The sequence below is a fragment of the Lepisosteus oculatus genome, chromosome 2 (assembly GCF_040954835.1).
Source record: "Lepisosteus oculatus isolate fLepOcu1 chromosome 2, fLepOcu1.hap2, whole genome shotgun sequence".
NCBI lineage: Eukaryota > Metazoa > Chordata > Actinopteri > Semionotiformes > Lepisosteidae > Lepisosteus > Lepisosteus oculatus.
The window spans coordinates 72,597,387-72,611,293 of NC_090697.1; the positions used below are offsets into that span (position 1 = coordinate 72,597,387).

The 13,907-nt window shown below is 40.9% G+C and overlaps 1 protein-coding gene across 9 annotated transcripts in view; it reads right to left on the minus strand.

The window, feature by feature from the left end:
- Window positions 1-9,196, minus strand: part of aak1b (AP2 associated kinase 1b) — a 62,996-nt gene extending 53,800 nt beyond the window's left edge. For 4 of the 9 annotated variants that reach the window (XM_015364521.2, XM_015364402.2, XM_015364579.2 and 1 more), the window contains exon 1: window positions 8,026-9,196. In XM_015364521.2, the coding sequence (XP_015220007.2) occupies window positions 8,026-8,188 (163 nt within the window). In that variant the 5' untranslated portion in view covers window positions 8,189-9,196. The remainder of the gene's footprint in view (window positions 1-8,025) is intronic. The other 5 variants (XM_015364781.2, XM_069183019.1, XM_015364847.2 and 2 more) reach the window with 2 other exon arrangements.
- Between the last annotated feature and the right edge of the window lie 4,711 nt (window positions 9,197-13,907).

Consider the following 13,907-nt stretch of genomic DNA (forward strand, 5'->3'; position numbering starts at 1 on the left):
GAGTACAGTAAAATGATTCTGCAGAAAATACAGAACTCATTTTTCCCCAAGCATAAGAAAACCAAAGGTTAAAAAAGTATGACTCAAATGATTTAATAAGTCAATTAAGGAAAACAGGCAAAAGAACGAATTTTAGAAAGTGAGGAAAAAACAAATCCAGTTAAAGAAAAGGAGCATAATAAAGGTTGCAAGGTGCAAGCACAGGTAACACTGATATTACAAAGCTAGACGGAAAAAATGGGGGTTTACACAGAACTGAAAAAAACATATCCAATCCTACGCACAGTTTAAAATAAAGCACCAAAGAGATGTTGCAAACATTTTATGGGAAGACCAAACAAAATCAAAACTTTGATCTAAATACAAAGCATTAAGGCTGGAAGTTATGGTGTTATCTAAAGTAAAGTTATGGTGGCAGCACTGCGTTATAGTTCAGCTTCTCATCAGAGGGACTGGGAACTTGTCAAGACTGATGGAAGTATAGATGGAGAAAAGTACTGGCAAACTGTAGAGGAAAGGCTGCTTTATACCTAAAACTGAGACAAAACTTCACCTTTGAGCTACACAACAATCCAGATCTACACTGGAGTGGCTTAAGAATCAAAAGGTTTTTGTGAAATGTGTGAAAGTCAAAGTTTGTGCATTTTGAGTGTGCCAGTACTTTGTTTGAACTACAAATAAGACCAAGCATTACTTAGGTTTTAAAGACAAAAGAAAGGGAATGTTACATAAATACAAGATATATTGATAGTCCGCACACACCAGTTAAAACCCTATTGGCCTCCAGCAGAAATCACCTCCATCTTCCTATAGAAAGTGCTCACCTGTCTAGTATTCCCAAAAGCAGCTCCAATGTACAAGATTTATATCACAGAGCACAACCTATGCACATGGCTACACTTATAACTGACACAGATTGTATGCTCTTAATGAGCACTTAATATAGTTGAATACCAAGCAAGGCCTATTACATCAACAGTAGGTTTTAGTACCTCCCACAGATCAGATCAGAGAGTTTGAAATATGCTATTCCTAGCTTACTGAATTCCTAAACCTCTCTCTCATCTGACAGCTGTCTCCAGGTTGCAACAAAATGATAGCAGTAGTTTCCATCTTTTGTCATGTCTATTGCTTTCCTCATGGCCATCTTACAACCCATTTCCTTGAAGGTCTTCCTCTGCTTCTTCTTCGTATTATCTAGCTGTGCAGAGGTCTGGCTTGTGATCCTTTGTTGTTCATTCTCATTAGATGACCAAACCGTAAACGTCCTCTTTTTCCATATCCTGTCCAATACGACTTCTCTCTGTCCTACTTTATTGCTGATCACTACATTTCTGGTCATCTCTCTTTTTGTTATTTTTAACAGTCTCCTAAATCCACTCCTTGCAACTGTCAATAACTTTTCATCTTTCTTTATCGACACCAGCAGTCCTGCACAAATTGTATCCCAGTACAGCAAAGGCCAAGGCATCACACATCTCTTCTTTTACATCTATTGCTTTTTATTTCCAAATCTTTTGTAATTTTTCCAAGACCTGCTGATGTCAGACCTCTACTTTACATTACATCCTTTCTGGATTTACCAGTCTTCGGTCATCAAACCTCCAGATTAGTCCCATATTTTACCAATTACAGTGACCACACGCTTTCCACTGCTTATGAAATTCCCAGTTACCGAGATTTTCAAATTCAGGGCATTAAGTGAATGTTATGTATATAATGTAAAGCAGAGTGGGTTTTAAAATGAGTAAGCGCTGGCAGTATGGAAAACTGCATCTCATCTTACTAAACCCTTTTTTTTTTAATACACACAAGGAAGCGCTCTGAAGAATGCTTTCATTGATTTCCCTTTCTCTAGATTTAGAGATTAGTCGATCTTCCAGAGACACCACCTTTCTGACCTCTTTCGGCAGCCTCTGTTTGTTGAAGGCAGTGTGTCTTCTCCACCACTTACTGAATCGCCACTTGCTCCAGCTCCACAGACAGCCCGGGCCTGCGGGCCTGCGGGCCTGCAGGGCAGCGGCTTGCCCATTACCTCACAGACGAGCACGCCAGCACTGAGGCTGGAGTCCAGTGTTCTGAACCCGGGAGAGCTCTGTGCATTAGCTTCTCCTGCCAACAGCCACACAGAAAGCCACACTACAGATCGCTATACAATAACACTTAGGAGCGCTTAACAATGCCTTTCCTGAACAAATGACTACAGCTGATTTCCTTGTGTTATAGGTATTATCACTCACAACGTATTTCAACCCAAGCTGTCAGCAGAACTACAGTGTGAAAACATTCCCCGCTGGTCTTGCATTAAGCGTGAATGATGCAATATTCTCTTTAAAAAGGATCAAATTAAATGAAGGGTTGTAGTTTCAGTGTAGGTCCTTTGCTGTTCTAACTGTTCCAGCAAAAATTAGGTCCAGCCACGTAAGCTCCTCTGGCCTCTACTAAGTGTTTAATCCAATGGTCTTGTCCAGCACTTTCCTGAAGGAAGCCATGGAAATCTTCGTCATCAAGAACATGACTGTGTAGCATGATCCAGACTCCCACAGCCCTGTGTGTAATTAAGTGCCTCATGTCTGCAGTCTTAAGTGCTCTTTTCTATCGTTTCCACTTCTGTCTTCTGAGTTATGTTTTATTGTTGATTCTGTAGAAGCCCATTGGGTTGACTCTGTCAGGAGCACACGAAGAACTTACTCAAAGCATGACGAAACATGGAGGTCAAGCGTACACCACAAATAGCTTCTACAGGTGCACTATTGAGAGTATCCTGACTGGCTGCATCACTGCCTGGAATGGGACCTGCTCCGCCTGGCATCACAAAGTACTGCAGAGGGTGGCGAAGTCAGCGCAGCTCATTACTGGCTGTGAGCTACCAAACATCCAGGAAATCTACCCAGCTAGATGTCTTAGGAAGGCCAGGTCCATTCTCAAGGACCCCAGTCATCCCAGTCACAAACTGTTTTCTCTCCTACTGTCCGGTAAATGGTACCGAAGCATTCAGTCAAAGTCCAACAGAATACAGAACAGCTTCTACCTCCAGGCAATAAGACCTGCAGTCCCTTCAGCAAATCACCCGTAATGGCTACATGGACATACAGTTTTCATCGTATTCGGCATCCTGCACTACTTGGACATAATTTATTGCATACACCCTGGACACATAGCAGTTCTATTTATATTGAGTTTTGTCTGAATTTATTCTATTCAATTTCTATTGCACTATTATCTATCATTATGTAACTTTATTTTGTAACTAATTTTGTGACTTTTATCCCCCCCATCCGGTGAGCTCATAGAAAAGACATTTCATTGCCAGCAACTACTGCTGCGCGCTATATTGTTGTGCATTTGATAAACTTTGATTGATTGATTGATTGATTGATTGATTGAAATAGTGCAACATAACACACTCTTCCTACCAGGGGACTTAAGGCAAGGGGTATCTTTTCACTGAGAGTTAAGGAGGTGAATAATGTCAGCAGAAACAACAGCAGCTGCAAATGCATGATGATCAATGTTGAAAAGGACCTGACAAGTAAAACACCTCCTGAACTAGTAATCCTCTTTCAACCGTTACACATTTCAGTGCAAACCTAGAGGTGACTAATTACCCACAGAATCCATTATTTTAAACCAAAAAAGAAAATGTTCACATATCCCAAGGTAAAATACTCGGAATATTTCCTGTTCATTCCATTTTGATAAGGAAATTCTAGATGGGGTAACGGATCAGCCGGAGAGTCACCGATTTTTTGTTAATTCTGGGGTAAATCTGGAAAGACGCTGATTGTTTAAAAATGTCACACTCAGTAAAATAATAACCAGTAAAATAAAACCTGTCAAATGCTGTTTTTTTTCTCTGTTTGTTTAGTTTGTATCTAAACAACACATGTTTTGTGGAACGTAAAGTCCAGCAAATGGTATTTATTCGATTTAATTTGCGCACTACTGTACACTGTAAAGCTGACGATTAAATAAATCTAGACATTCGATTCAAATTTCCACCTTTGAAATGAGATGTCAGGTTTGTCAGGAGATTCGACTCTCACACGTTTAGAAAGGCTACAGCATGTCAGGCAGCACAGAAGAAAATGATCTGTGTTGGAACAGCCAGGGTCATGAAATCAATGGCAACTGAAAATCTTATCCACCCAGACAGACACACCGAAGATGGGAATAAGCACTTCAGCATCGGCACATTTAAAATGACCCACAACTTGAAACGTCTGCTCAATAGGTGGTTCCCCTAGTCAGATTTGCATTTTATTCATATTTCAACACAGTTTTGTTTTTAAACGGCTTAAACAAAAAATAAAACAAGCAAAGAAACGGAGCCGTAAGTTAACGATAATTCATGTCCTTCCTGGGAATGGAGACTTAATGATACACCCTTCTTCCACAGGCCAGGAGAAAACAGGAATGACCGGGAACGCCAGATTCATGGTCCCAGCAGCTGCATGGATGGAACACGCTGCAGCAGTCATGCCTCACTTATGAAAGCTCATTACGCTCAGATACAATTCAATCAGAGCTTTTTAATGTGATGTAATTGACTTCAAATGGACAGTGGCGCTGCGATTGGCTTGTACACGGGAGACGACTTAGGAGTTCTGCGCCACAAATACGTCACTGCTCTCTTTGAAATGTGCCAGCGGATCAAAATGTTGCCCACTTTAACGGAGCCGTTTGCCCTCTATTTCACAGTTTCCCTTTAATTCCTTTACCGTTGCTTATTCATCTGCAAACATTTTTTTTTCCTTTTGTCATTTGTTACAGACCACGTTAGCGAATACTACCTGCGCAGAAGAAATTTCCACACTAAATTAGACAGGATATGCGACAGGGTCAGATTTCAGTGTAAAACACAGTGCGTCAGAATTGGCCTTTTTCTGCCTTTTTTTTAATTCCAGATGACTAAGTCCAAGACATCTCTTCTTGAACAGCCAGTTTAACGGTACATTTTCTAGGGTGCAAGTTTTCAGGGGGCCCTTAGAGACAGACTAGGGAACCCATACAAGTCTGGCAATAAGAAAAGCACAACGTAATAGATACTCTCAATCACTGACAGGTTTATCTGATGTGTTGATAAATTTGAGAGCCCTGGTAGCATAAACATAACTGTAATTAAGTTTGCTTTAATGTCAATTTCAATTAAGGATGGTGGTGTCTTTAGAAAGAATATAAAAAGAAATGTGTTTGCCACCAGAGTTTCGATCAATCAACACTGAAAACTGAAACAATCATAAAACAGAACATCGCACATTACAGCAAGACACACAGCAGGAGGGCCAGAAGCGAAGCTTGAAGTGCTCCTTTAAGAGTCCATCACAGGCACATCTACTCTCTCATTCCAGCTTTATTTCAATTGTTTCTTATGGAGGGGGACTAAACAGTGTGAGTACAGTTCGTTTTCTATAGCATCTGCCATGATACACAGGAGCTGTGTTTACTGCTGACCGGATTGACAGGGTTGAAGCACCTTGGGATTTGCAAATGAGATGGCAGACAGATCCGACAAATAGCAACTAAAAACATGCGCAGCTCATCCAGAACAGGACACGCTGGGAGTGCACCGACAACTTCTCCCAGTCCAGAGAACCGAGAACTGGACGGGTCCTACAGGGCTCAGTCCAGGGCTGAGCTCCTGGCTGCAGACTGCCAGGCACAATCAATGAGATTCACAGCCCGAACATGAACCATTGATCTCCAGAGGTAAGACACTCCAGACTCGAGTCTGAGGGCGGAGCGGTGGCTCTGTGGCTCAGGATCCGCGCCTGTGACTGGAAGGTTGCCGGTTCAAATCCCGTGGCCGGCAGAGGAATCCTACTCCGTTGGGCCCCTGAGCAAGGCCCTTAACCCTAACTGCTCCAGGGGCGCTGTAAAATGGCAGACCCTGCGCTCTGAACCCAAGCTTCTCTCCCTGTCTGTGTGTCTGTGTCTCCATGGAGAAAAGCTGTGGTATGCAAAAAGACGAATTCCTAATGCAAGAAATTGTACAGGGCTAATAAAGAAACATTCTTATGATTAACATTATTATTATTATTACATTAACATTATTACCCCTGGCCATAGGGTTCCACTACATACTCTGCTTAAAGATTAACTCTACTGTGGGATAGGTACAGTATGTGCACCGTTTTCACTGCTTTTGAAGCACTTGATGCAATTGATTTTTGAATGAATCTGCCACCGACGCAGCTATTTTAGAATAATTTATTTTCCCTTTTCAGCACACAGCTGTTTACACAAGAACCTAAGCTGTGAATGCTCACGGCCTTCTCTGCTGACTGCAGTACTTGCTGGATTTTGCTTTTAAGGCGTAGCTGTTCGGCTATATTGCAGAAACCAGGGAACATGCTGTCCTTGCAATTGCCATTCGAATGAAGCCCACAATGTCTTGGAGACATCCTGGCTTGCAAGCCCAGTGGCACAGATCCAGCTGTTCCTCTCCACCCACCTCAGATATTCTCAGGTGAGCGCTGGCCGTTTAATTCCACCATGCATCTTATGTCAAAACATCTTTGTTATCCTGGACACTTCAAAAGCATTGTACAGATCAATATACCAGCGACCACACGCTAAACTAATTCTAAAAATCAAAGCCAGAGAGAACAGCTGCTTGGGACGTTTCTGGTAAGCATATAAGCAGGCACAGGTGTGTAGAATACAAATAACACAAAACAAGGTTCATGGAACCGATTGTGACTGAAGGAGCACGGTTTCATTTTTTTTTTTGGTTTGCTCCATGTCATACAGAACGTATGAATTCGCCTTTTGAACTTAGTGCGGATTTGCTTCTGCAACTCGGTTAATTAACCAGGCAAAGAACTTTCCTTCATATTTGCACTCCACATCTTATCCCAAAAAAGGTAAGCAGCATGAAACATCCAGCAGCTCGTGTTGAGTCATACAGAGGAGCATTCAACCCTGGAATGGTTGGAAATGCTTTAACATGGGGAGTGTTATTTATATCTCGGTCTCAGAAAATCTCAGTGTCAGTCTCCTGAGAAGCCTTTTTTTGAGTATATGGATGTGTTTAAGTTTTACAAGAATCTCTCCGATGATTCCAGGGCATATGTTCAATACATTTACCTTTTCCTTCATTCACAATCCAAATACTAACGCTAACCCTCAACGAACTTTATAGATTCTCTAGAGGAAACACCTAGTACCCTTTTCTTTGTGTGATATATCTCCACTTGCATGTGTGAGTGTGTTTTCATAAGACTGCTGCATGCACAGTTCTTGGTATGTTCCTGCAGAAGTTATTGTGACAATCTGTTGGGTTTTTTTCTGGTGTGGGGAGGGGTGCCGAATAGAGGGTGTCGCTCATTAGCAACACGTAGAGCAAACCGCAAAGTATCAGCAACAAGAAAACCACTCACCAAGATAATGTCATGATGACTAAGGAACGGAGCGACAGGAAAGAGGAAGACAACAACATGGACCTGCCCACCTCCTCCGTGTTCATTCATCACACATGGGCCCAAAATCTCAGGGAATTATCAGGTGAAGGGGTTCACACTTTTCCCCTCCCACTCTTGCAGAAGTAGGGGGTGCTTCTGAGAATCCCCGTTTCCTATTGGGGAGCACCTCATAAGCTTCCACACATAAAGAGCAAAAATGCTTGGCCAAACAAGAACAGGAAGGATCTGGTCTGTGTGGTCTCTCGACTGAGGGAGCTGAGTCCAAGCTTTACAATCAAATCTTATCTAAGATTATTATAGATGGGGTGCAAGTGCTAAAGTGCTCTGCACCTGTGTGGCATGTATGGACCCGTTAGTGGTTTTAAAGCCTGATCTATATTTTAGGCTCACATACACAGCATGCACTGCAGTATGACGGAGCCCAGTCCCAGACAACGTCCACAGTGGCGCCCACAGGGTAGAGTTCACCAAACAGCCCTCAGGTGGAAAACGCGCTAACCATCCCATTGCAGAAAAGCGGTGAGCGGTGACTTGCTAGCGTGTGAACATCAACCACACTGACAAAGCAGCAGCTATTGAGGGTGCCCGGGCCGTTTCTCACCTTCCGCCAGCGTCTCCTCCACCGTGACCTGGTGCCGTCCGACGCTGAACACCCTTCCAATGTAACTGCCGCCGCCGCCGGACCCGCTCCCGCCGCCTCCGCCGGCGCCGGAGCCCGGGCCGGAGCCGACCTGCTCCCGACGAGAGTCGAAAAACTTCTTCATCTTCCCCGGCAGTCGGACGACGGGACGGGGGGAGGAGGAGGAGGAGGAGGAAAGAAGTTCAATGTGCGAAAAGAGAAAGCAATCCCAAGGAAACGTCCCGGTCCGCCCCAGCCAGGTTCGAGCTCCGGTGTGAAGGCGGTATAACACTGGCAGCGCCAAAAGTGCCAAATCCGGCGAGTGTCCCGGCTATGACAGCTATTCAGCTGAACCTGAAAACGTGCCAAAGGGATCCTGTCTGCTTATGCTTTGGCAAAACAGCCCCTTGCAATACGGCTGTCACTTTCCTATCTTCCACGTAAGAAAAGCCCAAGGTTAAACTGGTTAGGCGCCCCAGAAGCAAGTGGCCGAATCCATGACGAATAAATAAAAAAAAAATAAAGAAAATTAAAAAGCTACCCCCTTCCGACGATGTCGCTAAGATGCTCAGGCGTTAAATACAATTATTGCAATAGCAAAGCTAAGCGATCTTTTTTTATTCTTTTCTTCCCTTCTCAGCTTAAAACAGCGTCTTCTCCATTGCTTCCCCGGAGCCTTGGTAAATAAGGCATGGGTAGAGACTCATTTCATCACGCCAGCCAGGGATGCGAGCGAACTGGTGCAATGATTGTGTAGCTTAAAAAAAAAATCCTGCCCCAGTTCGGATGCTTGTTTCTATTCGAAAATCTCTCCTTCCAGCCCTGCCATCAGTATGGTATATTTATCTTGTCTTTCACGATTTCTTCAAAGCCTTTTCGGCCTCTTCTGTGGGGTTTATTTTATGTACGAATTCCCAATTAACCAGAGCCCTTTTTTTCCCAAACCCCCTCTGGTTTATTTCAACGTCTAGGTTTGCTCTTAAAAAACAGCTGAGCGGCTCGTCCCCATACCAGGAAATACAACAAAACAGGAAATGGAAAAAACAACTTCTCCACTCTATCGCATTTTTAGGCCTCGGTGCACTGAGATTCACTGCAGATACGCGATATCGTCTTTCCTAAAATCTGAAAATAAAAATAAAGACGATAATCTGAATTACTGTCACTCCGCGGCGAAGGATGGTAATTGTAGTCCCGGGCTGGTTTACACCCACTGGGTGAGGAAAGTAGGAGCGCAAAGTGACAACTCAAGAACTACAACTCCCATCCGCAATTAGAGTCGATTAAACATTTTCCTAATACAATTTTAAAAATAAACCAAATCATTGTACAGAGCAGTATGCGTGTGTCGGCCTCGTACAATGCATTACATTTCAAAAGTAGTTTGAAATACGATGTTGACAGAAATCAGCCCCTTTCTCTCAAAGCATTGTGGTACTCGTAGTGTTTTTTTGCTCACCAGAAAAACTCTGGATATCGTTTGGTATCGACTATCCTTAGAAACTTTCTGAAGCGACATGAATAGGTTGTAGTGTAGTCCTCAATTCATAATATGTGTATATATAACCAACTGGGTATTGTCGTTTTTGGTGTAGATGTTGCAGTTTTAACAGAAAGGCCACATCTTGGAATGAATACTATGAATGAACGAACCCGAGACTATCTCTTTTTCCCTTTCTGTCTGATCTTCGCCCATGACCTTGGGCGGTCAGAATTAATTCACAAAAATGCAAACATTTTGAGCCATTTTGCCTTCTAGCTTTCACGATGCAGTACATCAATAAATGACTGCGCATAATCTATATACTGCATATATTTTAAAGTCATAATTCCTTATGTATATATGTATCTGCATATAACCACACAGATGCACAGGCATACACAAAACATCGATAGTAGAAAATAAATATTGCACTAAAATAACGCATTAATATTCACATAATATATCACGATATAAAACAAAAAAAGTAATAGATGTTTTATGGTTTTAATTTCTCAATTAAATGAAAACAATATTAGGATACTTTTAAGTATTAATTTTAAATATAATTTTATCTGTATAGCCTTTTCTACCCCCAAAAGAAGTTCTGCACATATAGGACTAGATTCATTTCAACCAAGAAGTGCATCACGTTCTCTCTATATCCCTTTTTATATTCAGATGGTACCGTACACTAGAGCACGTTATTATGACAGTCACTCTGTCTCATGACCGATTACAATAATCAGGATAAGAATTACTTAAATGATGCTATTGTTGGTGCTACTATTGCAACTGACCTGAAAAGGGTATAATTAGAAATAAATATTATTTTCCACATCTCCTTCATGAGCAAAATGTTCCACACTGACATGATAAAAGAACTGAACGTTTATAGTTTTGAACACAGAAGACTAAAACGGAATGTGATACAAATTTTCAGAATCTTCAAGGGATTTTACAAAGTCTCGCCCAGTGGACGTCTTCAGAATGAAGAGCAAAACATGAACCAGAGAACAGAAGACTGTTTTATTTACCCAAAGGGTGGTGGAAGAGTGGAACAAGCTATCTGGCTGAGTTGGTGAAGCCAATACGCTGGCTTCATTCAGGAAACAGCATCTGAAATCCCCAGATCAATCAACTACAAATGAACAAACAGACTAGTTGGGCTGAATGACCTCTTCTTGTTTGTAACCCTTCCTGTTTTCTTATAAACATGCAATTTTCCTAACTGGATCATTAAAGTATCTATATAAAAATAACTGCTAGGTAACAGCGTAAAACGTCCTTAAGAGGGAGCCATCACATCACTGCTTATGTTCTGTGTTGAGTAAAGGAAATGGCCTTTGAATTTAGTACACTATACTTTTATTCTTTCTGAATTATTATTAGCAGTATGAGGATCATCAGTAGTTATTAATATTCCAATATTTGGAATGTTAAATAGCCATATACCTAATATATTCCTAAATATATATATATATTCAATATAATATTGAAGTAGAACAATGTAGTCATTCACTTAGTCATGTATAAAGTAAACTGTAACCTAAACATTACTATGTACTTCATTAACAGTCACTGAAATCTTATTTCTTTACTGAAAAACAGTCAGCAATAAGCAACTCCTCTTAATCCCTACAGCTAGAATTCTTTACTTCTACGACTCTGACTTGATTAAAAGCAACACAAGACCCATGCTTCTCAGTGTGTCAAGCCTATTCAAAACAGACTGGGAAAATATGAAATATTAATTCTGGGGGGGGATATCTCAAAGGTATATTGAGGTATTCATTCCAGACCAGGTGGAGCCTGTGTCTTTGTTCTTTCTGTGGTGTGTGTGTGTTTTTTTTCAAAAAGCATCTCATGCAGTCACAGTGTGCAGTTCCATTCAGTACAATACAAAAGTGTATTTCCTACATGGATCACATACATTAACAATGGGGACTCAGGCTCCAGTCTGTGACTTGTATAGGGTTTTCTAGTTTTTGCCCATCTCATATGAAGTCTCAGTTACGTCATTAATCTAATTATAAATAATGAGCTTTAATTTATTTATATCATACGACTGGGGACTGTAGTCAGCAGTCCCAGGTAGCTGGATGCGTTTTTAATCTTCTATGTACTGTATTACACGCAATATTTCAAAGTAGTTTTAATGCACGTAGTTATGTGACATTTTTATTTGTGTTATCCGGCAAAATTAATAGTCTGGATAATAATATAAATAGCATTGTTCTAACTGGTACCAGGGAAAGAGGTCCATGAAAACAGAATCTGATTAGTGCCTTGCACCTTGTGAGTGAGTTAGGGTGATCCTTAAAATGATGCATGATAATCTTTATGTACAGTATCAGCAGCCCTTCTACTCAACAGAACTGGAAGATAAGTGAGCAGATTGCTTAATCAATTTAATTAAGAGGGAACATCAAGCAGGCCAGGTTGTCTGACAAATCCAGAACAGAATAACATCTTATCTCAACTTCCCACAGCACAGTGTCCCAGGTCACTGTAATGGGGCATTGGTTTTTAGAAACTGTGGTTTAAAAAAGAGTGGAAGAGTGCTGCCAAGATCACCATCCGTAGAGCCTACCCTCAAATACCGTGGTCTCCCTGGATGGGAACATACAAGAAAAGGCCAGCGAGAAAGTGTATTTCTCCATCTCCTTCACCACAATCTAAAAGTCAACAGCTGGAGTCGTGTCACACAAATTGGAGTACCTTTGGCGGCCTCTACTGGTAGTCCCTGTGTAATTGCAGCCTGTTCTTATGCAGACCGGTTACACCGCTTCCAGGAGTCATCAGGTTTTCCTTAAAGATCTACCATCATGGTACTGACCACACCCAGGCATGTTTACCTTCTGTGATCTGACATTTTAAGACTCTAAGAGCCTGTGATGTTTGGTGGTAATGCTTATTTACCTGGACTAGACCTTCTTCTCTATAACCCTCTTTCCTATTGAGATAATTTTCTTCAGCTTGACCATCTTCTGATAAGACTCCTGACTAACAGCTCTTATAATACAGCTGGACTGCAACACCTGTCCGACAAGCTGCCTAGCCCGAGCCTCTTTTCGTTTTGGTGATTTGTAACAGGCCTTCGAGCTCCAGCATGTTTAAAGGAACTCTCTTGCTTTCTCTTTTTTCTCTGTGAAGAAAGTCTACAACACACTTGAAGTATGAGGGATAGATCATTGACAAATATGATAAAAATAAAGCTCAGAAAAACAGTGTTAAATAAATACTTTTATATTGATCTATGTGACAATTACAATTACAAGACAATGCAGTAAGTAAACAGATTAGACAGATTAAACATTTTTTACTTGCAGTATATGATATATGGTCTGAAATGTGAAACAAAACTAAAATATCAGTCATGGAATAATTCATTATTTTAAGAAGTACTTTAATACTGCTTAAAGTGGGCTATCCACTATCTACTCATCTGTCTAATCACTTAATCCAATTCAGGGACACAGGAGCCAGAGTCTATAAAAGTGGACTGTTTATTACTTAAATACTGTATGTATTCAGTCATTCATTTAATCTTTATTCTTAGACTGTCATGTTGTATCTTCAAGTGATTCCAACATTGAACATAGTTATGCTAAAACATTGATATTGTCCACATAAAAAGCTCTGTATTGACACAGCACAAGTAATATCACTATTAACAGAATGATATCAACTACCTGTAAGTGTAGCACGTGTCCAGCCTAGGCATGATGGGACAGGGAAACTGATTATTACAGTATTTGTTTAAGGGTAGTTTCTTGCTTTGTTTTGCATATTCAAACCCCTAGGACTACTTTCGTAAGCTGCTTGTTGCACTCTACATGAAGAAAAAGCATTTACCTGTTTATAAGAACAAAAGAAAAGCCCATTTAATTTATTTTTAATGCCATTTTGTTTTAAGAGTTTTATTCATGGCATCAGATTCAGCAAATGGCTTGTTTCAGACTCCCTCGACATTTTTGTAAAACTCTTGTTCCAGATCTTTAATGCCTCATTTACTTTGCACTTGTGTTCTCTGGTCTGCATTTCGTGGATCCTCAAATCCACTTGTCTGGTTTTGGGAATACTTTTCAGGATTCTGAAAGCTTGTCGCAGGTCCATCGGTAATAGTTTCTGAGGCAAAAGAGATTTGATTCCTTTACCCTGTCTGTGAAGGAAACTCCCTTAAAAGTGCAGAATTAACCAGGTCAACAACTCCACATGTTATTGTGGGTGTGGTGCTATACAAGAAGGAGAATTTCAATAAAGTACCAAACATTACAGCAAATAATGCTTTCTGTATTGTGCATCTAGAATAACCTTTAAGAAAACTATTGAGAAGTCTGATACATTGTATACACAGTTATAGAATCACAGATATACTGTA